Consider the following 26,821-nt stretch of genomic DNA (forward strand, 5'->3'; position numbering starts at 1 on the left):
GTTTCTTGTAGTTGGGGGAGGTTCCTTAGTAGTTGGGGGAGGTTCCTTAGTAGTTGGGGGAGGTTCCTTAGTAGTTGGGGGAGGTTCCTTGTTGGGAAGCACAGAGGTCAGACGTTGGGGGAGGTCCCTTAGTATTTGGGGGAGGTCCCTTAGTATTTGGGGGAGGTTCCTTAGTAGTTGGGGGAGGTTCCTTAGTAGTTGGGGGAGGTTCCTTGTTGGGAAGCACAGAGGTCAGACGTTTCTTGTAGTTGGGGGAGGTCCCTTAGTAGTTGGGGGAGGTTTCTTGTTGTTCACATGCTGTGATTGGCTACAGCTAATCACATGGTACAGGGTGCTGTGTTTGGCCCAGGTACCATGTGATAGCTGTAGACCAATCACAGCTGAATTCATTCATAGCCGCTTTGTTGGCATTGCGATCGATTAGCAATCACATGATCCGCGGGCGTTTCCCGGGAACAGTAATCCTCGGTGTTGTGCGGACACATCGGTTATGGAAGAAGCGCTTCCTCCCGCCTGCAGCAGACTGATGACATCATCCTAGCCTAGGCGCAGTCACTGAATGATGATAAAAGGGGGATGTTTTGTGTGTGTAGGGGGAGGTCGGGATAATTCACGGGGACTGACAGGTTCTCTTTAAATGCCGGTCATTGAATTCTGGGTCTGTGTTCTCTCCTCAGGTCTTCTCTGGGTCTCGGGCTGATCATGGCGGCCGGCGTAATACTCGGGAGCTATCTGATGGTGTTGGCGGCGCTCAGTCCTTGTCCTCCATTGGTTGGGAGCACAGCGGGGATTGTGCTGGTGGTGAGTACCCGCCCCCCCCGGGGGGCATCATCGTCCTCTCACAGCTGACTGCCCCTCCACTCCGCGTGGTCTCCCCATCCCCCGAAGCTCATTGGATGCATTTTGTACAAAGTAACAAACGCACCAACATAAACCACACCTACACCAGCATAAACCACGCCCACACCGACATAAACCACACCCACACCAACGTAAACCACACCCACACCAACGTAAACCACACCTACACCAGCATAAACCACGCCCACACCAGCATAAACCACACCTACACCAACATAAACCACACCTACACCAGCATAAACCACGCCCACACCAACATAAACCACGCCCACACCAACATAAATCACACCTACACCAGCATAAACCACGCCCCCACACCAACATAAACCACGCCTACACCAGCATAAACTACGCCCACACCAACATAAACCACGCCCGGACCAACATAAACCACACCTACACCAGCATAAACCACGCCCACACCGACAAACCACACCCACACCAACGTAAACCACACCCACACCAACGTAAACCACACCTACACCAACATAAACCACGCCCACACCGACATAAACCACGCCTACACCAGCATAAACCACGCCCACACCAACATAAACCACACCGACACCAACATAACCCACACCGACATAAACCACGCCCACACCAACATAAACCACACCGACACCAACATAAACCACGCCCACACCGACATAAACCACACCTACACCAACATAAACCACACCTACACCAGCATAAACCACGCCCACACCAACATAAACCACGCCCACACCAACATAAACCACACCAACGTAAACCACACCCACACCAGCATAAACCACGCCCACACCGACATAAACCACACCTACACCAGCATAAACCACGCCCACACCGACATAAACCACACCAACATAAACCACACCTACACCAGCATAAACCACGCCCACACCAACATAAACCACGCCCACACCAACATAAATCACACCAACATAAACCACGCCCCCACACCAACATAAACCACACCTACACCAGCATAAACCACGCCCACACCAACATAAACCACGCCCACACCAACACAAATCACACCAACATAAACCACGCCCCCACACCAACATAAACCACGCCCACACCGACATAAACCACGCCCACACCAACATAAATCACACCAACATAAACCACGCCCCCACACCAACATAAACCACACCTACACCAGCATAAACCACGCCCCCACACCAACATAAACCACGCCCACACCAACATAAACCACACCTACACCAGCATAAACCACGCCCACACCGACATAAACCACGCCTGCACCAACATAAATCACACCAACATAAACCACGCCCCCACACCAACATAAACCACGCCCCCACACCAACATAAACCACGCCAACGTAAACCACACCCACGCCAACGTAAACCACACCTACACCAGCATAAACCACGCCCACACCAGCATAAACCACGCCCACACCGACATAAACCACACCTACACCAGCATAAACCACGCCCACACCAGCATAACCCACACCGACATAAACCACACCTACACCAACATAAACCACACCTACACCAGCATAAACCACGCCCACACCAACATAAACCACACCAACATAAACCACACCCACACCAACATAAACCACACCCACACCAACATAAACCACACATAAACCACACCTACACCAACATAAACCACACCAACATAAACCACACCCACACCAACATAAACCACACCCACACCAACATAAACCACACATAAACCACACCAACACAAACCACGCCCACACCAACATAAACCACACCCCCACACCAACATAAACCACACCTACACCAACATAAACCACACCCACGCCAACATAAACCACACCCACGCCAACGTAAACCACATCAACATAAACCACACCAACATAAACCACACCCACCCCAACATAAACCATGCCCCCACACCAACATAAACCACACCCACACCAACACAAACCACGCCCACACCAACATAAACCACACCCCCACACCAACATAAACCACACCTACACCAACATAAACCACACCCACGCCAACATAAACCACACCCACGCCAACGTAAACCACATCAACATAAACCACACCAACATAAACCACACCCACCCCAACATAAACCACGCCCACACCAACATAAACCACACCCACCCCAACATAAACCACACCTACACCAACATAAACCACACCCGCCCCAACATAAACCACACCGCCATAAACCACGCCCACACCGACATAAACCACACCCACACCAACATACCACGCCCACACCAACATAAACCACACCTACACCAACATAAACCACGCCCACACCAACATAAACCACGCCCACACCAACATAAACCACACCAACATAAACCACACCCACACCAACATAAACCACACCAACATAAACCACACCTACACCAGCATAAACCACGCCCACACCAACATAAACCACACCTACACCGACATAAATCACACCTACACCAACATAAATCACACCAACATAAACCACGCCCCTACACCAGCATAAACCACGCCCACACCAACATAAACCACGCCTACACCAACATAAACCACGCCTACACCAACATAAACCACACCCACACCAACATAAACCACGCCTACACCAACATAAACCACGCCTACACCAACATAAACCACACCCACACCAACATAAACCACGCCTACACCAACATAAACCACGCCCACACCAACATAAACCACGCCTACACCAACATAAACCACACCCACACCAACATAAACCACGCCTACACCAACATAAACCACGCCCACACCAACATAAACCACACCTACACCAACATAAACCACACCTGTACCAACATAAACCACGCCCACATCGACAAACCACGCCCACACCAACATAAACCACACCCACACCAACATAAACCACGCCCACACCAACATAAACCACGCCCACACCAACATAAACCACACCTACACCAATGTAAACCACACCCGCCTCAACATAAACCACACCTACACCAGCATAAACCACGCCCACACCAACACAAACTACACCCACACCAGCATAAACCACGCCCACACAAACATATACCACACCCACACCAACGTAAACCACACCCACATCAGGGAAATCTCTAATCAATTCACTTTAAAGTGGAGCCGAACATAAAAGGTTTGATACCTTGTAGGGAACGTCTAGGCATGTTAAGTGTCCCTGAGCAATACTTCCCTGAAAAATATCTGTGCGTTTTTTGTGTGCCTAGGCCCTCCTGACAACAGAGCACTTCCTGTGCCTAGGCCCTCCTGACAACAGAGCACTTCCTGTACCTAGGCACTTCTGTCATCAGAGCACTTCCCTTGCCTAGGCACTCCTGACAACGGAATACTTCCTGTGCCTAGGCACTCCTGACAACGGAGCACTTTCTGTCTCTACCTATATCCTCTACCAAATTGGCCGCCTCCACGCAGGGCCACAGTGCAGAACAACTAATGTACGGCCTAATGAGAGCACCAAACAAAAGGTTCAAAATGTTCTAATAATGTTATCAGTTCACAACAGGTTAATATAAAATATCAAACATGTTTCGGGGGCCAACAACAGGATTCCCAGGATGGTCCTGAGGGGGCGCCGAGTACAGGATTCCCAGGATGGTCCCGAGGGGGCGCTGAGTACAGGATTCCCAGGATGGTCCTGAGGGGGGCGCCGAGTACAGGATTCCCAGGATGGTCCTGAGGGGGCGCCGAGTACAGGATTCCCAGGATGGTCCTGAGGGGGCGCCGAGTACAGGATTCCCAGGATGGTCCTGAGGGGGCGCCGAGTACAGGATTCCCAGGATGGTCCTGAGGGGGCGCCGAGTACAGGATTCCCAGGATGGTCCTGAGGGGGCGCCGAGTACAGGATTCCCAGGATGGTCCTGAGGGGGCGCCGAGTACAAGATTCCCAGGATGGTCCTGAGGGGGAGCCGAGTACAGGATTCCCAGGATGGTCCTGAGGGGGAGCCGAGTACAGGATTCCCAGGATGGTCCTGAGGGGGCGCCGAGTACAGGATTCCCAGGATGGTCCTGAGGGGGCGCCGAGTACAGGATTCCCAGGATGGTCCTGAGGGGGCGCCGAGTACAGGATTCCCAGGATGGTCCTGAGGGGGCGCCGAGTGCAGGATTCCCAGAATGGTCCTGAGGGGGCGCCGAGTACAGGATTCCCAGGATGGTCCTGAGGGGGCGCCGAGTATAGGATTCCCAGGATGGTCCTAAAGGGGGCGCCGAGTACAGGATTCCCAGGATGGTCCTGAGGGGGCGCCGAGTACAGGGATCCCAGGATGGTCCTGAGGGGGCGCCGAGTACAGGATTCCCAGGATGGTCCTGAGGGGGCGCCGAGGACAGGATTCCCGGGATGGTCATGAGGGGGCGCCGAGTACAGGATTCCCAGGATGGTCCTGAGGGGGCGCTGAGGACAGGATTCCCAGGATGGTCCTGAGGGGCGCCGAGTACAGGATTCCCGGGATGGTCCCGAGGGGGCGCCGAGTACAGGATTCCCAGGATGGTCCTGAGGGGGCGCCGAGTATAGGATTCCCAGGATGGTCCTAAAGGGGGCGCCGAGTACAGGATTCCCAGGATGGTCCTAAAGGGGGCGCCGAGTACAGGATTCCCAGGATGGTCATGAGGGGACGCCGAGTACAGGATTCCCAGGATGGTCCTGAGGGGGCGCTGAGGACAGGATTCCCAGGATGGTCCTGAGGGGCGCCGAGTACAGGATTCCCGGGATGGTCCTGAGGGGGAGCCGAGTACAAGATTCCCAGGATGGTCCTGAGGGGGCGCCGAGGACAGGATTCCCAGGATGGTCCTGAGGGGGCGCCGAGGACAGGATTCCCAGGATGGTCCTGAGGGGGCGCCGAGTACAGGATTCCCAGGATGGTCCCGAGGGGGCGCCGAGTACAGGATTCCCAGGATGGTCCCGAGGGGGCGCCGAGTACAGGATTCCCAGGATGGTCCCGAGGGGGCGCCGAGTACAGCATTCCCAGGATGGTCCTGAGGGGGCGCTCAGTACAGGATTCCCAGGATGGTCCTGAGGGGGCGCTCAGTACAGGATTCCCAGGATGGTCCTGAGGGGGCGCTCAGTACAGGATCCCCAGGATGGTCCTGAGGGGGCGCCCAGTACAGGATCCCCAGGATGGTCCTGAGGGGCGCCGAGTACAGGATTCCCGGGATGGTCCTGAGGGGGCGCCGAGTACAGGATTCCCGGGATGGTCCTGAGGGGGCGCCGAGTACAGGATTCCCAGGATGGTCCTGAGGGGGCGCCCAGTACAGGATTCCCAAGATGGTCCTGAGGGGGCGCCGAGTACAGGATTCCCAGGATGGTCCCGAGGGGGCGCGGAGTACAGAATTCCCAGGATGGTCCCGAGGGGGCGCCGAGTACAGGATTCCCAGGATGGTCCCGAGGGGGCGCCGAGTACAGAATTCCCAGGATGGTCCCGAGGGGGCGCCGAGTACAGGATTCCCAGGATGGTTCTGAGGGGGCGCCGAGTACAGGATTCCCAGGATGGTCCCGAGGGGGCGCCGAGTATAGGATTCCCAGGATGGTCCTGAGGGGGCGCTGAGGACAGGATTCCCAGGATGGTCCTGAGGGGCGCCGAGTACAGGATTCCCGGGATGGTCCTGAGGGGGAGCCGAGTACAAGATTCCCAGGATGGTCCTGAGGGGGCGCCGAGGACAGGATTCCCAGGATGGTCCTGAGGGGGCGCCGAGGACAGGATTCCCAGGATGGTCCTGAGGGGGCGCCGAGGACAGGATTCCCAGGATGGTCCCGAGGGGGCGCCGAGTACAGGATTCCCAGGATGGTCCCGAGGGGGCGCCGAGTACAGGATTCCCAGGATGGTCCCGAGGGGGCGCCGAGTACAGGATTCCCAGGATGGTCCCGAGGGGGCGCCGAGTACAGGATTCCCAGGATGGTCCTGAGGGGGCGCTCAGTACAGGATTCCCAGGATGGTCCTGAGGGGGCGCTCAGTACAGGATTCCCAGGATGGTCCTGAGGGGGCGCCGAGTACAGGATCCCCAGGATGGTCCTGAGGGGGCGCCCAGTACAGGATTCCCAAGATGGTCCTGAGGGGGCGCCGAGTACAGGATTCCCAGGATGGTCCCGAGGGGGCGCCGAGTACAGGATTCCCAGGATGGTCCTGAGGGGGCGCCCAGTACAGGATTCCCAAGATGGTCCTGAGGGGGCGCCGAGTACAGGATTCCCAGGATGGTCCCGAGGGGGCGCCGAGTACAGGATTCCCAGGATGGTCCCGAGGGGGCGCCGAGTACAGGATTCCCAGGATGGTCCCGAGGGGGAGCCGAGTACAGGATTCCCAGGACGGTCCCGAGGGGGCGCCGAGTACAGGATTCCCAGGATGGTCCCGAGGGGGCGCCGAGTACAGAATTCCCAGGATGGTCCCGAGGGGGCGCCGAGTACAGGATTCCCAGGATGGTTCTGAGGGGGCGCCGAGTACAGGATTCCCAGGATGGTCCCGAGGGGGCGCCGAGTACAGGATTCCCAGGATAGATCCCGGCACCCGAGAAGTGAGTCCAGGGATGAAGATGTGGAATTCCTGGCTGGTTGCCTTCTCTTGGTCCGCGCCGAGGTGACCCGATCCCAGAATACATTCCCGGGCGGGGGAGGGGGGATCTGGGCGGACACTTCCAGAATATTATTTATTAACCTTCTTCAGGTGATTCGGAGTGTCAGTTGAATCGGATCCAGCGGAGTCAGAGGTGAGCGCGCCGCATCAGGAAACGTTCCGCATCAGCGGGTGCCCCGGGACACGTGAGGACACATAGGGAGGGGGGATGGGGAAGGAGACGCAACGCAACGCTGAATACAGCGAGGAATAAAGTATTTGATCGGCTGCTGAGTTTGTGGAAAAGTCCGATGTTAGCCATTGGTCGGAAATTCCGGGCGTGTGCCGGCTCCATCATCCCCCACCGTCATCCATGGAGAACACCATCCCCCCACCGTCATACATGGAGAACACCATCCCCCCACCGTCATACATGGAGAACACCATCCCCCACCGTCATCCATGGAGAACACCATCCCCCCACCGTCATACATGGAGAACACCATCCCCCACCGTCATCCATGGAGAACACCATCCCCCACCGTCATACATGGAGAACACCATCCCCCACCGTCATCCATGGAGAACACCATCCCCCCACCGTCATACATGGAGAACACCATCCCCCACCATCATCCATGGAGAACACCATCCCCCCACCGTCATCCATGGAGAACACCATTCCCCACCATCATACATGGAGAACACCATCCCCCACCATCATACATGGAGAACACCATCCCCCACCGTCATCCATGGAGAACACCATCCCCCACCGTCATCCATGGAGAACACCATCCTCCACCGTCATCCATGGAGAACACCATCCCCCACCGTCATCCATGGAGAACACCATCCCCCCACCGTCATCCATGGAGAACACCATCCCCCACCGTCATCCATGGAGAACACCATCCCCCCACCGTCATACATGGAGAACACCATCCCCCACCGTCATACATGGAGAACACCATCCCCCCACTGTCATCCATGGAGAACACCATCCCCCCACCGTCATACATGGAGAACACCATCCCCCACCGTCATCCATGGAGAACACCATCCCCCCACCGTCATACATGGAGAACACCATCCCCCACCGTCATCCATGGAGAACACCATCCCCCACCGTCATACATGGAGAACACCATCCCCCACCGTCATCCATGGAGAACACCATCCCCCACCGTCATCCATGGAGAACCCCATCCCCCACCGTCATACATGGAGAACACCATCCCCCACCGTCATCCATGGAGAACACCATCCCCCCCACCATCATACATGGAGAACCCCATCCCCCACCGTCATACATGGAGAACACCATCCCCCACCGTCATCCATGGAGAACCCCATCCCCCCACCGTCATACATGGAGAACCCCATCCCCCACCGTCATACATGGAGAACACCATCCCCCACCGTCATACATGGAGAACACCATCCCCCACCGTCATACATGGAGAACCCCATCCCCCCACCGTCATACATGGAGAACCCCATCCCCCACCGTCATACATGGAGAACACCATCCCCCCCACCGTCATACATGGAGAACACCATCCCCCCCACCGTCATACATGGAGAACACCATCCCCCACCGTCATACATGGAGAACACCATCCCCCCACCGTCATCCATGGAGAACACCATCCCCCCACCGTCATCCATGGAGAACACCATCCCCCACCGTCATACATGGAGAACACCATCCCCCACCGTCAAACATGGAGAACACCATCCCCCACCGTCATACATGGAGAACACCATCCCCCACCGTCATCCATGGAGAACACCATCCCCCCACCGTCATCCATGGAGAACACCATCCCCCACCGTCATCCATGGAGAACACCATCCCCCACCGTCATACATGGAGAACGCCATCCCCCCCACCGTCATCCGTGGTGAACACCATCCCCCACCGTCATCCATGGAGAACACCATCCCCCCCACCGTCATACACGGAGAACACCATCCCCCCACCGTCATACATGGAGAACACCATCCCCCACCGTCATACATGGAGAACACCATCCCCCCACCGTCATCCACAGAGAACACCATCCCCCACCGTCATACATGGAGAACACCATCCCCCCACCGTCATCCATGGAGAACACCATCCCCCACCGTCATCCATGGAGAACACCATCCCCCACCGTCATACATGGAGAACGCCATCCCCCACCATCATACATGGAGAACACCATATCCCACTGTCATACATGGAGAACACCATCCAGGCGTGGGCACTCCCCTCCACCGATCTTTCCTGGCTTCCCAGGGGGTCAGGCTTAGGGTGAGGGTGTTCCGGGGATGGCGTGGGTCGTCCAGGGGCAGACGATGGCCCGGCTCCCTCCAGTGGATGACACAAAGCATTCACATGTTGGGGGACCCAAACACTTGTCACATGTTCCGCTCCACACCGGATGGGGGATAAAACACACTTACCTCTCCTCAAGTCCTGCTCAATGGAGTCAAAGCCCTCCAGGCCCTCCACCTGCTCCAGAAAGCTGGCGATCACCTCCTCCTCCGGTGTCAACTTCAGAGAAGAAGCTGGTCCGCCCCCCGTGCCCCTGAGGTGCCTCCTCACCTTCTCCCTGACCCGTCGTCTCATGTCATTGATTTGTTTCTGGATGTTGCCGGTCCGGTTTTCATGCCCAAGGGCATTGATCTCCAGGGTGATCTTCTGGAAGATCTCCTGCTTCCTGGCCTTGCTGGTCCTGGCGCTCTGTGCGCCATGGAGGTAGGCATCATATTTGGCGATTGCTGAGGTCAGGATCTTTTTTTCTCCTCTCCCTGTCCACCTCAGTATCTGACATGGCTCAGACAACAAAAGTGCTGTGCACCAAGCGGAAGACAGGCTGGTGTACTTTTGCGCTGGACGGGCGTATGGCATATTTATGTGCTCGGCGTAAGCCGGTGGGCCGGCGTATCTTAGGCAGTTGCGCCGGCGTAGTTGTGAGCAAGAGCATAGGGGTGCTGGGGATATGTCTGCGTCACAGCGCATGCGCCGTTCATGATACGCCGGGCGTAAATCACTGCACCACGCTCGGACCATCATTTGCATGGGGTCACACCCACTTCCACCTACGCTGGCCTGCGCCTTCGAAATCTATGCCACACTGACGCAGAGTTGGGAGCAATAGCTTGCTGAATGCAGTGCTTGCCTCTCTGCGCTGCGTCGGCGTAGCGCACAGGGGGATGCGCTGCGGCGGCGTAATGTGCGCCTGCTGTCTGTGAATCTGGGCCAGTGTCTTTTCTTGATGAATGTGTTTCCTTCTGAGTGTATGTGTAGAAAGAACGGCCCAGATTCACAAAGCACTTACGCCGACGTATAACACGTTACGCCGACGTAAGTGCCAATGTGCGCCGGCGTATGTGTGCGGCAGACCCACTAACCAACATGCGCCTAAAAACAGGCTACACCCAGCCGACGTAGCTTGCACACGCCGGCCAAGGGTTGGCGCACATATGGGCTGGGCGCATGGTGCCGCTCCCATTGATTAGCCATTCAAACATGCAAATGAGGGAAATACGGCGATTCACGAACGTGCGTGTGCCCAGCGCATGGTACGCGAGATGCGCGGAAGTTGTACGTCCGGTGTAAAGTTATTCCCCATAAATGAGGTGCAACCCGGCAACAGACATGCACAGGTCTGCACCAGGGAACACAAGCCGGCGTATTGTGCGTTGGACGTGTGTCTGGCTGGGCGTACGTTATGTTCAGGGCGTACGCAGTGATCCGGCGTGTCTTAGGCAGTTGTGCCGGCGTGGTTGTGAGCAGGCGCAGGGGGGTGCTGTGTATGCGTCCACGTCACGGCGCATGCGCAGTTCGTGATACGTATCTGTCTGGCGCTCAGGCCATCATTTGCATGGGGTCACGCTCAATTCCACCTACGCCGTCCTGCGCCTTCGAGACCTACGCCATGCTGGCGCAGCGTTGGGAGCACTGGCTTGCTGAATGCAATGCTTGCCTCTACGCGCTGCGTTGGCATGGCGTACGGTGGTTACTCTACGGCGGCGTAATGTGCGCCTTGCTCTCTGTGAATCTGGGCCATTGTGCGGTGTATGTGTGCGGTGTTTGTGTGAGGTGTTTGTGTGCGGTGTATGTGTGCGGTGTATGTGTGCGGTGTTTCTGTGCGGTGTATGTGTGCGGTGTATGTGTGCGGTGTTTGTGTGCGGTGTATGTGTGCGGTGTATGTGTGCGGTGTTTCTGTGCGGTGTATGTGTGCGGTGTATGTGTGAGGTGTATGTGTGCGGTGTTTCTGTGCGGTGTATGTGTGCGGTGTTTGTGTGCGGTGTATGTGTGCGGTGTATGTGTGCGGTGTATGTGTGCGGTGTATGTGTGCGGTGTTTGTGTGCGGTGTTTGTGTGCGGTGTATGTGTGCGGTGTATGTGTGCGGCGTATGTGGCGGTGTATGTGTGCGGTGTATGTGTGCGGCGTTTGTGTGCGGTGTATGTGTGAGGTGTATATGTGCAGTGTTTCTGTGCGGTGTATGTGTGCGGTGTTTGTGTGCGGTGTTTGTGTGCGGTGTTTGTGTGCGGTGTATGTGTGCGGTGTATGTGTGCGGTGTATGTGTGCGGTGTTTCTGTGCGGTGTTTGTGTGCGGTGTATGTGTGCGGTGTTTCTGTGCGGTGTATGTGTGCGGTGTATGTGTGCGGTGTTTCTGTGCGGTGTATGTGTGCGGTGTTTCTGTGTGGTGTATGTGTGCGGTGTTTGTGTGCGGTGTATGTGTGCGGTGTATGTGTGAGGTGTATATGTGCGGTGTTTCTGTGCGGTGTATGTGTGCGGTGTATGTGTGCGGTGTTTCTGTGTGGTGTATGTGTGCGGTGTTTGTGTGCGGTGTATGTGTGCGGTGTATGTGTGAGGTGTATATGTGCGGTGTTTCTGTGCGGTGTATGTGGCGGTGTATGTGTGCGGTGTATGTGTGCGGTGTTTGTGTGCGGTGTATGTGTGCGGTGTATGTGTGCGGCGTATGTGTGCGGCGTTTGTGTGCGGCGTATGTGTGCGGCGTATGTGTGCGGTGTATGTGTGCGGTGTTTGTGTGCGGTGTGTGGTGTTTGTGACTGTATGTCAGTTGAAACCCTCTTTTTATCCTATTCTCAAATCTATATGTCGGCTAAATACAAAGGTAACGCCCTTTCTTGCATAGACGCTTAATATGGCATAGCTCCGCCCATTACCATCCTGACATGGTTAGGCTCCATAGAGATTACAATTTATCCCCATATTTGTCTGGATCACCTTGCCGAGAGCTGACCTGGCATGGAATTCAGCAAGCCAGTGCTCCCCACACTGCGTCGGCGTGGCGTAGGTTTCGAAGGCGCACGCCGGCGTAGGTGGAAGTGGGCTTGACCCATGCAAATGAGGCGTGACCCCCCCATGCAAATGATGGTCCGAGCGCCAGACAAGTACGTTTAATGAACTGCGCATGCGCCGTGACGTGGACGCATCCCCGTGCGCATGCTCACAACCACGTTGGAACAATTGCCTAAGATACGCCGGAGCAATGCGTACGCCAGGAACGTAACCTACGCCCAGCCAGACACACGTCCAACGCACAATACGCCGGCTTGTGTTCCCTGGTTTAGACCTTTGCATGTCTGCTCCTGGGTTGCACCTCCTTTATTGGGAATAACTTTTCGCCGGACGTACAACTTATGCGCACCTCTCGTAGCCTGCGTCGGGCGCACGCAGGTTTGTGAATCGCCGCATTTCCCTAATTTACATATTTGAATGACTAATCAATGGGAGCGGCACCATGCGCCCAGCCTAAATGTGCGCCCACCCTACGCCAGCGTAAGCAAGCTACGTCGGCGGGGTGTAGCCTGTTTTTAGGCGCATCTCTGTTTGTGGGTCTTGCGCACAGATACGACGGCGCACATTTGCAATTACGTCGGCCTAACTTGATATACGTCGGTGTAAGTGCTTTGTGAATCCGGGCCACAGTATTTCTGTTCAGCTCTATGACACGTGAACTCTGTGGCCCAGATTCAAGAAGCTATTGCGCCCGCGCAACCATAGGTTGCGCGGCGCAATAGCTGTTTTGCTCCCGCGTAGCGAATGCCCCTGATTCAGGAACATCGCTACGCGGACTGCAGCCTAGGATGTGACAGACATAAGCCTCCTTATGCCTTCACATCCCAGGATGCATTCTTGCGTTGGCCGCTAGGGGGCGCGGCCATTGTGATCGGCGTATAGTATGCCAATTGCATACTACCACCGATTCACAAAAGTTGCGCGGGCCCTGCGCACGCAAGGTACGGAGTTTCCGTAAGGCGACTTTAGCGTAAGGCTGCTCCTTCTCATAGTAGGCGCAGCCAATGCTAAAGTATAGCCGCCCTTCCCGCTCGTGAAATTTAAATTTCACGTAGTTTACGTAAGTGATTCGTGAATGGCGCTGGACGCCATTCACGTTCACTTAGAAGCAAATGACGTCCTTGCGACGTCATTTGCCGCAATGCACGTCGGGAAAGTTTCCCGACGGAGCATGCGCTGTTCGCTCGGCGCGGGAGCGCGCCTAATTTAAATGATTTCCGCCCCCGGCGGGATCATTTACATTAGGCGCCCTTACGCAGGGCAAATTAGCATAGCGCCCGCGCAATTTACGGAGCTACTGGGCACAGAGCAAAAATCGTTGCCCTTTGCCCACGCAAATATTGCGCGGTTCTACCTGAATCTGGGCCTGTGTGTCTTACCTGTGTGCCTGCTGACCCGCTGACCTCATGACAAGCCTTGGACACTGGAGCCGCGTCACAAACCTGACATTCAGGATTCCTCATGTGTCATTCTCTAATTGGCTGACCAGAAATATCCAGCGAAGCTCAGCTTTAGATTGAAGAATTCTGTCGTATCAACTGAAGAAGGTCATTCACTCCTACCTAATTACTATCATAAATCCAAATATGTTTTACAAGCTTTCCATGAATTATGAATTTGAACAGTGGCGGCCCGTCCATAGGGACGCACGGGCGCCGCCCCCTCCCACAGTCACACAAAAAATAAACGGGCCCTTTAAGAACTTTTATTCGGCTAAAATGTCATTTTGACATTTTAACCGCAGTTCTGGCGGCCGTCTATAGAGGGCGCTGCAGCGCCACCCCCTCTCGCAAATGCACGAATGTATGTTATTGTTGGTTGCCAGCTGCCTGGTCTATACTCGGGCAGGCTCGGCTCCTCTCGCGTAAAGGACGCACAGGACGTGACCGCGAGAGGAGCCGAGCCTGCCCGAGTATACCCGAGTGTACTGCGCTCGGTATATATCGGCGCAGTGGTTCAAACACGGCGCGGGTATCGGCAAATATCGCGCACCCACGATTTTGCCCTGATTTTAAGGGAAAAAAAGTGCGCAGTATACGCCGATAAATACGGTTATTCTGTTTTTCTGACATTTAGTGTTCTAAGTTGGAAAAAGGACCCCCCCCCCCGTGTCAGACCCCATTTTGCTGTAATTCCAGCCTTTAGTCTGTTGGGATTCGTCTCAAGTAACTTTGCACATCTAGACTTTGCAATATTTGCTCGCTCTTCTTTGCAGAACGGCTCGTTTTCAGTTTGTGGACTGCAGTCTTTTTCCCATTATTCCACAGATTTTCAATGGGGTTTAAGTCTGGGCTCTGACTAGGCCATGTCTGTGTGCTCATTGGTGGACCTTCCCCGCCTTATCCTCCAACTACTGTGTGCTCATTGGTGGACATTCCCCGCCTTCTCCTCCAACCACTGTGTGCTCATTGGTGGACATTCCCCGCCTTCTCCTCCAACCACTGTGTGCTCATTGGTGGACCTTCCCCGCCTTCTCCTCCAACTACTGTGTGCTCATTGGTGGACATTCCCCGCCTTCTCCTCCAACCACTGTGTGCTCATTGGTGGACATTCCCCCACCTTCTCCTCCAACCACTGTGTGCTCATTGGTGGACATTTCCCGCCTTCTCCTCCAACCACTGTGTGCTCATTGGTGGGCATTCCCCCGCCTTCTTCTCCAACCACTGTGTGCTCATTGCTGGGCATTCCCCGGCTTTTCCTCCAACCACTGTGTGCTCATTGGTGGACATTTCCCGCCTTCTCCTCCATCTACTGTGTGCTCATTGGTGGGCATTCCCCGCCTTCTCTTCCACCCACTGTGTGCTCATTGGGGGACATTCCCCGCCTTCTCCTTCAACCACTGTGTTCTCATTGGTGGGCATTCCCTGCCTTCTCCTTCAACCACTGTGTGCTCATTGGTGGACATTCCCCGCCTTCTCCTTCAACCACTGTGTGCTCATTGGTGGACATTCCCCGCCTTCTTCAACCACTGTGTGCTGATTGGTGGACCTTCCCCGCCTTCTCCTCCATCCACTGTGTGCTCATTGGTGGACATTCCCCGCCTTCTCCTCCAACCACTTTGTGCTCATTGGTGGGCCTTCCCCGCCTTCTCTTCCAACCACTGTGTGCACATTCGTGGGCATTCCCCGCCTTCTCCTTCAACCACTGTGTGCTCATTGGTGGGCATTCCCTGCCTTCTCCTCCAACCACTGTGTGCTCATTGGTGGGCATTCCCTGCCTTCTCCTCCAACCACTGTGTGCTCATTGGTGGGAATTCCCCGCCTTCTCCTTCAACCACTGTGTGCTCATTGGTGGACATTCCCCGCCTTCTCCTCCAACCACTGTGTGCTCATTGGTGGACATTCCCCGCCTCCTCCTCCAACCACTGTGTGCTCATTGGTGGACATTTCCCACCTTCTCCTCAAACCACTGTGTGCTCATTGGTGGACATTTCCCGCCTTCTCCTCCATCCACTGTGTGCTCATTGGTGGACCTTCCCCGCCTTCTTCTCCAATCACTGTGTGCTCATTGGTGGACATTCCCCCGCCTTCTCCTCCAACCACTTTGTGCTCATTGGTGGACATTCCCCACCTTCTCCTCCAACCACTGTGTGCTCATTGGTGGGCATTCCCCGCCTTCTCCTCCAACCACTTTGTGCTCATTGGTGGGCCTTCCCCGCCTTCTCTTCCAACCACTGTGTGCACATTCGTGGGCATTCCCCGCCTTCTCCTTCAACCACTGTGTGCTCATTGGTGGGCATTCCCTGCCTTCTCCTCCAACCACTGTGTGCTCATTGGTGGGCATTCCCTGCCTTCTCCTCCAACCACTGTGTGCTCATTGGTGGGAATTCCCCGCCTTCTCCTTCAACCACTGTGTGCTCATTGGTGGACATTCCCCGCCTTCTCCTCCAACCACTGTGTGCTCATTGGTGGACATTCCCCGCCTCCTCCTCCAACCACTGTGTGCTCATTGGTGGACATTTCCCACCTTCTCCTCAAACCACTGTGTGCTCATTGGTGGACATTCCCCGCCTTCTCCTCCAACCACTTTGTGCTCATTGGTGGACATTCCCCACCTTCTCCTCCAACCACTGTGTGCTCATTGGTGGACCTTCCCCGCCTTCTCCTCCAACTGCTGTGTGCTCATTGGTGGACATTCCCCGCCTTCTCCTCCAACTGCTGTGTGCTCATTGGTGTACATTCCCCACCTTCTCCTCCAACCACTGTGTGCTGATTGGTGGACATTCCCCACCTTCTCCTCCAACCACTGTGTGCTGATTGGTGGACATTCCCCACCTTCTCCTCCAACCACTGTGTGCTCATTGGTGGACCTTCCCCGCCTTCTCCTCCAACCACTGTGTGCTCATTGGTGGACCTTCCCCGCCTTCTCCTCCAACCGCTATGTGCTCATTGGTGGACCTTCCCCGCCTTCTTCTCCAATCACTGTGTGCTCATTGGTGGACCTTCCCCGCCTTCTCCTCCAACCACTGTGTGCTGATTGGTGGACATTCCCCGCCTTCTCCTCCAACCACTGTGTGCTGATTGGTGGACATTCCCCACCTTCTCCTCCAACCACTGTGTGCTGATTGGTGGACATTCCCCACCTTCTCCTCCAACCACTGTGTGCTGATTGGTGGACATTCTCTGCCTTCTCCTCCAACCACTGTGTGCTGATTGGTGGACATTCCCCGCCTTCTCCTCCATCCACTGTGTGCTCATTGGTAGACCTTCTCCGCCTTCTCCTCCAACCACTGTGTGCTCATTGGTGGACCTTCTCTGCCTTCTCCTCCAACCACTTTGTGCTCATTGGTGGGCCTTCCCCGCCTTCTCTTCCAACCACTGTGTGCTCATTGGGGGACATTCCCCGCCTTCTCCTCCAACCACTGTGTGCTCATTGGTGGACATTCCCCGCCTTCTCCTCCAACCACTGTGTGCTCATTGGTGGACATTCCCCGCCTTCTCCTCCAACCACTGTGTGCTCATTGGTGGACCTTCTCCGCCTTCTCCTCCAACCACTGTCTGCTCATTGGGGGACCTTCCCCACCTTCTCCTCCATCCACTGTGTGCTCATTGGTGGACATTCCCCGCCTTCTTCTCCAACCACTGTGTGCTCATTGCTGGGCATTCCCCGCCTTCTCCTCCAACCACTGTGTGCTCATTGGTGGACATTCCCCGCCTTCTCCTCCATCCACTGTGTGCTCATTGGTGGGCATTCCCCGCCTTCTCTTCCACCCACTGTGTGCTCATTGGGGGACATTCCCCGCCTTCTCCTTCAACCACTGTGTTCTCATTGGTGGGCATTCCCTGCCTTCTCCTTCAACCACTGTGTGCTCATTGGTGGACATTCCCCGCCTTCTCCTTCAACCACTGTGTGCTCATTGGTGGACATTCCCCGCCTTCTTCAACCACTGTGTGCTGATTGGTGGACCTTCCCCGCCTTCTCCTCCAACCACTGTGTGCTCATTGGTGGGCATTCCCCGCCTTCTCCTCCAACCACTGTGTGCTCATTGGTGGGCATTCCCCGCCTTCTCCTTCAACCACTGTGTGCTCATTGGTGGACATTCCCCGCCTTCTCCTCCAACCACTGTGTGCTCATTGGTGGACATTCCCCGCCTCCTCCTCCAACCACTGTGTGCTCATTGGTGGACATTTCCCACCTTCTCCTCAAACCACTGTGTGCTCATTGGTGGACATTTCCCGCCTTCTCCTCCATCCACTGTGTGCTCATTGGTGGACCTTTCCTCGCCTTCTTCTCCAATCACTGTGTGCTCATTGGTGGACCTTCCCCGCCTTCTCCTTCAACCACTGTGTGCTCATTGGTGGACATTCCCCGCCTTCTCCTTCAACCACTGTGTGCTCATTGGTGGACATTCCCCCGCCTTCTCCTCCAACCACTTTGTGCTCATTGGTGGACATTCCCCACCTTCTCCTCCAACCACTGTGTGCTCATTGGTGGACCTTCCCCGCCTTCTCCTCCAACTGCTGTGTGCTCATTGGTGGACATTCCCCGCCTTCTCCTCCAACTGCTGTGTGCTCATTGGTGTACATTCCCCACCTTCTCCTCCAACCACTGTGTGCTGATTGGTGGACATTCCCCACCTTCTCCTCCAACCACTGTGTGCTGATTGGTGGACATTCCCCACCTTCTCCTCCAACCACTGTGTGCTCATTGGTGGACCTTCCCCGCCTTCTCCTCCAACCACTGTGTGCTCATTGGTGGACCTTCCCCGCCTTCTCCTCCAACCGCTATGTGCTCATTGGTGGACCTTCCCCGCCTTCTTCTCCAATCACTGTGTGCTCATTGGTGGACCTTCCCCGCCTTCTCCTCCAACCACTGTGTGCTGATTGGTGGACATTCCCCGCCTTCTCCTCCAACCACTGTGTGCTGATTGGTGGACATTCCCCACCTTCTCCTCCAACCACTGTGTGCTGATTGGTGGACATTCCCCACCTTCTCCTCCAACCACTGTGTGCTGATTGGTGGACATTCTCCGCCTTCTCCTCCAACCACTGTGTGCTGATTGGTGGACATTCCCCGCCTTCTCCTCCATCCACTGTGTGCTCATTGGTAGACCTTCTCCGCCTTCTCCTCCAACCACTGTGTGCTCATTGGTGGACCTTCTCCGCCTTCTCCTCCAACCACTTTGTGCTCATTGGTGGGCCTTCCCCGCCTTCTCTTCCAACCACTGTGTGCTCATTGGGGGACATTCCCCGCCTTCTCCTCCAACCACTGTGTGCTCATTGGTGGACATTCCCCGCCTTCTCCTCCAACCACTGTGTGCTCATTGGTGGACATTCCCCGCCTTCTCCTCCAACCACTGTGTGCTCATTGGTGGACCTTCTCCGCCTTCTCCTCCAACCACTGTCTGCTCATTGGGGGACCTTCCCCACCTTCTCCTCCATCCACTGTGTGCTCATTGGTGGACATTCCCCGCCTTCTTCTCCAACCACTGTGTGCTCATTGCTGGGCATTCCCCGCCTTCTCCTCCAACCACTGTGTGCTCATTGGTGGACATTTCCCGCCTTCTCCTCCATCCACTGTGTGCTCATTGGTGGGCATTCCCCGCCTTCTCTTCCACCCACTGTGTGCTCATTGGGGGACATTCCCCGCCTTCTCCTTCAACCACTGTGTTCTCATTGGTGGGCATTCCCTGCCTTCTCCTTCAACCACTGTGTGCTCATTGGTGGACATTCCCCGCCTTCTCCTTCAACCACTGTGTGCTCATTGGTGGACATTCCCCGCCTTCTTCAACCACTGTGTGCTGATTGGTGGACCTTCCCCGCCTTCTCCTCCAACCACTGTGTGCTCATTGGTGGGCATTCCCTGCCTTCTCCTCCAACCACTGTGTGCTCATTGGTGGGAATTCCCCGCCTTCTCCTTCAACCACTGTGTGCTCATTGGTGGGAATTCCCCGCCTTCTCCTTCAACCACTGTGTGCTCATTGGTGGACATTCCCCGCCTTCTCCTCCAACCACTGTGTGCTCATTGGTGGACATTCCCCGCCTCCTCCTCCAACCACTGTGTGCTCATTGGTGGACATTTCCCACCTTCTCCTCAAACCACTGTGTGCTCATTGGTGGACATTTCCCGCCTTCTCCTCCATCCACTGTGTGCTCATTGGTGGACCTTTCCTCGCCTTCTTCTCCAATCACTGTGTGCTCATTGGTGGACCTTCCCCGCCTTCTCCTTCAACCACTGTGTGCTCATTGGTGGACATTCCCCGCCTTCTCCTTCAACCACTGTGTGCTCATTGGTGGACATTCCCCCGCCTTCTCCTCCAACCACTTTGTGCTCATTGGTGGACATTCCCCACCTTCTCCTCCAACCACTGTGTGCTCATTGGTGGACCTTCCCCGCCTTCTCCTCCAACTGCTGTGTGCTCATTGGTGGACATTCCCCGCCTTCTCCTCCAACTGCTGTGTGCTCATTGGTGTACATTCCCCACCTTCTCCTCCAACCACTGTGTGCTGATTGGTGGACATTCCCCACCTTCTCCTCCAACCACTGTGTGCTGATTGGTGGACATTCCCCACCTTCTCCTCCAACCACTGTGTGCTCATTGGTGGACCTTCCCCGCCTTCTCCTCCAACCACTGTGTGCTCATTGGTGGACCTTCCCCGCCTTCTCCTCCAACCGCTATGTGCTCATTGGTGGACCTTCCCCGCCTTCTTCTCCAATCACTGTGTGCTCATTGGTGGACCTTCCCCGCCTTCTCCTCCAACCACTGTGTGCTGATTGGTGGACATTCCCCGCCTTCTCCTCCAACCACTGTGTGCTGATTGGTGGACATTCCCCACCTTCTCCTCCAACCACTGTGTGCTGATTGGTGGACATTCCCCACCTTCTCCTCCAACCACTGTGTGCTGATTGGTGGACATTCTCCGCCTTCTCCTCCAACCACTGTGTGCTGATTGGTGGACATTCCCCGCCTTCTCCTCCATCCACTGTGTGCTCATTGGTAGACCTTCTCCGCCTTCTCCTCCAACCACTGTGTGCTCATTGGTGGACCTTCTCTGCCTTCTCCTCCAACCACTTTGTGCTCATTGGTGGGCCTTCCCCGCCTTCTCTTCCAACCACTGTGTGCTCATTGGGGGACATTCCCCGCCTTCTCCTCCAACCACTGTGTGCTCATTGGTGGACATTCCCCGCCTTCTCCTCCAACCACTGTGTGCTCATTGGTGGACATTCCCCGCCTTCTCCTCCAACCACTGTGTGCTCATTGGTGGACCTTCTCCGCCTTCTCCTCCAACCACTGTCTGCTCATTGGGGGACCTTCCCCACCTTCTCCATCCACTGTGTGCTCATTGGTGGACATTCCCCGCCTTCTTCTCCAACCACTGTGTGCTCATTGCTGGGCATTCCCCGCCTTCTCCTCCAACCACTGTGTGCTCATTGGTGGACATTTCCCGCCTTCTCCTCCATCCACTGTGTGCTCATTGGTGGGCATTCCCCGCCTTCTCTTCCACCCACTGTGTGCTCATTGGGGGACATTCCCCGCCTTCTCCTTCAACCACTGTGTTCTCATTGGTGGGCATTCCCTGCCTTCTCCTTCAACCACTGTGTGCTCATTGGTGGACATTCCCCGCCTTCTCCTTCAACCACTGTGTGCTCATTGGTGGACATTCCCCGCCTTCTTCAACCACTGTGTGCTGATTGGTGGACCTTCCCCGCCTTCTCCTCCAACCACTGTGTGCTCATTGGTGGGCATTCCCTGCCTTCTCCTCCAACCACTGTGTGCTCATTGGTGGGAATTCCCCGCCTTCTCCTTCAACCACTGTGTGCTCATTGGTGGACATTCCCCGCCTTCTCCTCCAACCACTGTGTGCTCATTGGTGGACATTCCCCGCCTCCTCCTCCAACCACTGTGTGCTCATTGGTGGACATTTCCCACCTTCTCCTCAAACCACTGTGTGCTCATTGGTGGACATTTCCCGCCTTCTCCTCCATCCACTGTGTGCTCATTGGTGGACCTTTCCTCGCCTTCTTCTCCAATCACTGTGTGCTCATTGGTGGACCTTCCCCGCCTTCTCCTTCAACCACTGTGTGCTCATTGGTGGACATTCCCCGCCTTCTCCTTCAACCACTGTGTGCTCATTGGTGGACATTCCCCCGCCTTCTCCTTCAACCACTTTGTGCTCATTGGTGGACATTCCCCACCTTCTCCTCCAACCACTGTGTGCTCATTGGTGGACCTTCCCCGCCTTCTCCTCCAACTGCTGTGTGCTCATTGGTGGACATTCCCCGCCTTCTCCTCCAACTGCTGTGTGCTCATTGGTGTACATTCCCCACCTTCTCCTCCAACCACTGTGTGCTGATTGGTGGACATTCCCCACCTTCTCCTCCAACCACTGTGTGCTGATTGGTGGACATTCCCCACCTTCTCCTCCAACCACTGTGTGCTCATTGGTGGACCTTCCCCGCCTTCTCCTCCAACCACTGTGTGCTCATTGGTGGACCTTCCCCGCCTTCTCCTCCAACCGCTATGTGCTCATTGGTGGACCTTCCCCGCCTTCTTCTCCAATCACTGTGTGCTCATTGGTGGACCTTCCCCGCCTTCTCCTCCAACCACTGTGTGCTGATTGGTGGACATTCCCGCCTTCTCCTCCAACCACTGTGTGCTGATTGGTGGACATTCCCCACCTTCTCCTCCAACCACTGTGTGCTGATTGGTGGACATTCTCCGCCTTCTCCTCCAACCACTGTGTGCTGATTGGTGGACATTCCCCGCCTTCTCCTCCATCCACTGTGTGCTCATTGGTAGACCTTCTCCGCCTTCTCCTCCAACCACTGTGTGCTCATTGGTGGACCTTCTCCGCCTTCTCCTCCAACCACTTTGTGCTCATTGGTGGGCCTTCCCCGCCTTCTCTTCCAACCACTGTGTGCTCATTGGGGGACATTCCCCGCCTTCTCCTCCAACCACTGTGTGCTCATTGGTGGACATTCCCCGCCTTCTCCTCCAACCACTGTGTGCTCATTGGTGGACATTCCCCGCTGTAACGGACACAGGCATGCTGCCGAGACAGTTATAATCTTCGTGCAGGGGGACTACAAGGAACTGCATGGCTTGTCACCATCGGATGTACCACATTGTATTCTGAGCTCAAAGGGTTAACTGGACAAGTCTCTTTCATTGCTGGAATGCTAATGTTCCCTTCGCATAGATAATGAACCCTCTTTTGTGTGCAGGTAAACAGCCCCCTGTGAGGTGTAGGCTGATGGGGATTATGTGTGAGTGATAATTGTTTTAAAGGTTAATTGAATTCTATGTGCCTGGCCAGGAAATGTTAAGTGGGGTGAGGTGCCGAAGAGTCTAGAAACTGGTCAAGTGATTAATTCAAGGAGATGTCATTGTTTCAGGGGGTCTGTGTTGAAGCCCCCTACTGGGAAAAGGGGAGGGCGGAAATTGTCATTGTTCTTGTAACAGTTGTAACCAGATATAAGCAGGTGAAATATGCCAAATAAAGTCAGTCTGCTTGACCCTTCAAACGTAGCACGTCTCGTTTCTTGGAAGGGCGTTCGATGGGATATATCGGCGGTACCTGCATATCGCAGCTTGCCAGGGAAAAGGACGTCTCCAACGGCCGATACCCCTCACTACCAGTGGGTAGCCGTTACACCCGCCTTCTCCTCCAACCACTGTGTGCTCATTGGTGGACCTTCTCCGCCTTCTCCTCCAACCACTGTCTGCTCATTGGGGGACCTTCCCCACCTTCTCCTCCATCCACTGTGTGCTGATTGGTGGACATTCCCGCCTTCTCCCCCAACCGCTGTGTGCTCATTGGTGGGCATTCCCCGCCTTCTCCTCCAACCGCTGTGTGCTCATTGGTGGACATTCCCCACCTTCTCCAACCACTGTGGTTGGGGAAGAGGGGCAGGGATGTCCACCAATGAGCACACAGTGGTTGGAGGAGAAGGTGGGAATGTCCACCAATGAGCACACAGTGGGTGGAGGAGAAGGAGGGGCAATGTCCACCAATGAGCATACAGTGGGTGGAGGAGAAGAAGGAGGAATGTCCACCAATGAGCACACAGTGGTTGGAGGAGAAGGCGGGGAATGTCCTTGCATGGCCTAGTCAGAGCCCAGACTTGAACCCCATTGAAAATCTGTGGAATGATTGAAGACTGCAGTCCACAAACGTTCATCATCAAATGTACCTGAACCCGATCCGTTCTGCAAAGAAGAGCGAGCAAATGATTGCAAAGTCCAGATGTGCAAAGTTACCCGAGACAAATCCCAACAGACTAAAAGCTGGAATTACAGCAAAAGGGGGTCCAACAAAATACTGACGGGGGGGGGTCCTTTTTCCAACGCAGTGCTTCTATTCTCTCTGAGATGTTGGTGTTCTATCTTGCACTTGGATGTTATAAGTCGCACGGAGTTGATACAGCTGGATAAAACAAAAACTGTGCCAGTCTTTATTTTCCGGGTTACCGAATATTTATTTGCTGTAATATAAAGTGCGTTGTGGTCATGTGATGATAAATTGGCGTCCTCTGATTGGTCTGTCTTCTGTCTGCAGGTCCTGGCCTGGTCCCTGTTCCTGGGACTTCTCTCCTACCTGAAGGTGGTGATAGGAAGCCTCCTGCATGAAGCCGGCCATAGCGCCCTCCTGTGGTGCGGAGCGGCCATCCAGGTGGGCTCTCTGATTGGTGCCTTATTGATGTTCCCGATGGTCAGCATCTATCACCTGTTCCACAGCGGGAGGGACTGTCAGGACAACTGCGCCCTGTGAGGACCACCGCGCCCCGTGAGGACCACCGCGCCCTGTGAGGACCACCGCGCCCTGTGAGGACCACCGCGCCCCGTGAGGACCACCGCGCCCTGTGAGGACCACCGCGCCCCGCGACGACCACCGCGCCCCCCGCTGTGCCTTCATTCCTGCGCCCACCTTCTTTTATATCATTAAATTTGATCTTTTCCACAACCCGTCTGATCTCTCTGTATTGTATGTAATATACAGTGTCATGAAAAAGTATTCATACCCCTCTATATACAGTGCCTGGAAAAAGTATTCATACCCCTTGAAATTCCCCACATCTTCTCGTGTTACACCCCAAAAACATAAATGTATTTTATTGGGATTTTATGTGAGAGATCAACACAAAGGGCTAGATTCATATAGAATTTACGCCGGCGTCTCTATAGATACGCCACGTAAATTCAAATCTGCGCCGGCGTATCTTCTTTCTGTATTCAGAAAGCTAGATACGCCGACATTAGCCTAAGATCCGACTGGCGGAAGTCTCTTACGCCGTCGTATCTTAGGGTGCATTCTCACGCTGGCCGCTAGGTGGCGCTTCCGTCGTTTTACGCGTAGAGTATGCAAATTACCTAGATACGCCGATTCACGAACGTACGTGCGCCCGGCGGTAGTTTTTCACGTCGTTTGCGTAAAAGGCTTTTTCCGGCGTAACGTTGCTCCTACTATTAGGAGACGCAGCCAATGTTAAGTATGGACGTCGTTCCCGCAATTTTTATTTTTTTTATTTTTAACGTCGTTTGCGTAAGTCGTTCGCGAATAGGGCTGGACGTAATTTACGTTCACGTCAAAACCAATACGCCGTTGCAGCGTATTTGGGAGCAATGCACACTGGGATACGTACACGGTTCGTAAAACACGTCAATCACGTCAGGTCATCACACATTAACATAAAACACGCCCCCCCCCTTCCGCATTTGAATTACGCGGGCTTACGCCGGCCCCATTTACGCTACGCCGCCGCAACTTACGGAGCAAGTGCTTGGTGAATACTGCACTTGCTCCTGTAAGTTGCGGCGGCGTAAATACGATACGCTGCGCCGCCGTAAGATCAAGCGCAGGTACCTGAATCTAGTCCAAAATGTCACATAATTGTGAAGTGGAATGAAAACGATACAAATAAATATGTGAAAAGTGTGGGGGGGGGGGGGCATTTATATTCAGCCCCTTTACTCTGATAACTAAAATCTATTCTTTCAGAAGTCATCTAATTAGTAAATAGAGCCCACCTGTGTGTCATTTAATCTCAGTTATAAATGCAGCTGTTCTGTGAAGCCCTCAGGGGTCTGTTAGAGAACCTTAGTGAACAAACAGCATCATGAAGGCCGAGGAACACACCAGACAGGTCAGGGATAAAGTTGTGGAGAAGTATAAAGCAGGGTTCGGTTATAAAAAAAAATCTCCCAAGCTTTGAAGATCTCACGGAGCTTCTGTTCAATCCATCATCGGAAAATGGAACGAGTATGGCGCAACTGCAAACCTACCAAGACACGGCCGTCCCCCTAAACTGACCGGGCCGGGCAAGGAGAGCATTCAGCAGAGGAGCAGCCAAGAGGTATCCATGGTAACTCTGGAGGAGCTGCACAGCTCAGGGGGGAGAATCTGTCCACAGGACAACTATTAGTGGTCTCTCCACAAATCTGCCCTTTATGGAAGAGTGACAAGAAGAAAGACATTGGAGAAAGAAAGACATAAGAAGTCCTGTTTGTGAGAAGCCGTGCGGGGGAGGGGACACAGCAAACATGTGGGGGAGGGGCCACAGCAATCATGTGGAAGAAGGTGATCTGGTCACATGACACCAAAATTGCTGTGTGGGGAAAACCAACACCGCCCATCACCCTGAACACACCATCCCCACCGTGAAACATGGTGGTGGC

The 26,821-nt window shown here is 54.9% G+C and overlaps 1 protein-coding gene across 1 annotated transcript; it reads left to right on the forward strand.

The window, feature by feature from the left end:
* Positions 1-651: 651 nt before the first annotated feature.
* Positions 652-25,111, forward strand: LOC120939727 (solute carrier family 52, riboflavin transporter, member 2-like). Its single transcript, XM_040352055.1, has 2 exons — positions 652-801; positions 24,705-25,111. Exons 1-2 carry the CDS (start codon positions 703-705, stop codon positions 24,915-24,917), a joined length of 312 nt encoding a protein of 103 aa, XP_040207989.1. The 5' UTR covers positions 652-702; the 3' UTR covers positions 24,918-25,111.
* The last annotated feature ends 1,710 nt before the right edge of the window (positions 25,112-26,821 follow it).

Source organism: Rana temporaria, chromosome 5 (genome assembly GCF_905171775.1).
Source record: "Rana temporaria chromosome 5, aRanTem1.1, whole genome shotgun sequence".
In the NCBI taxonomy this organism is placed as follows: Eukaryota; Metazoa; Chordata; class Amphibia; order Anura; family Ranidae; genus Rana; species Rana temporaria.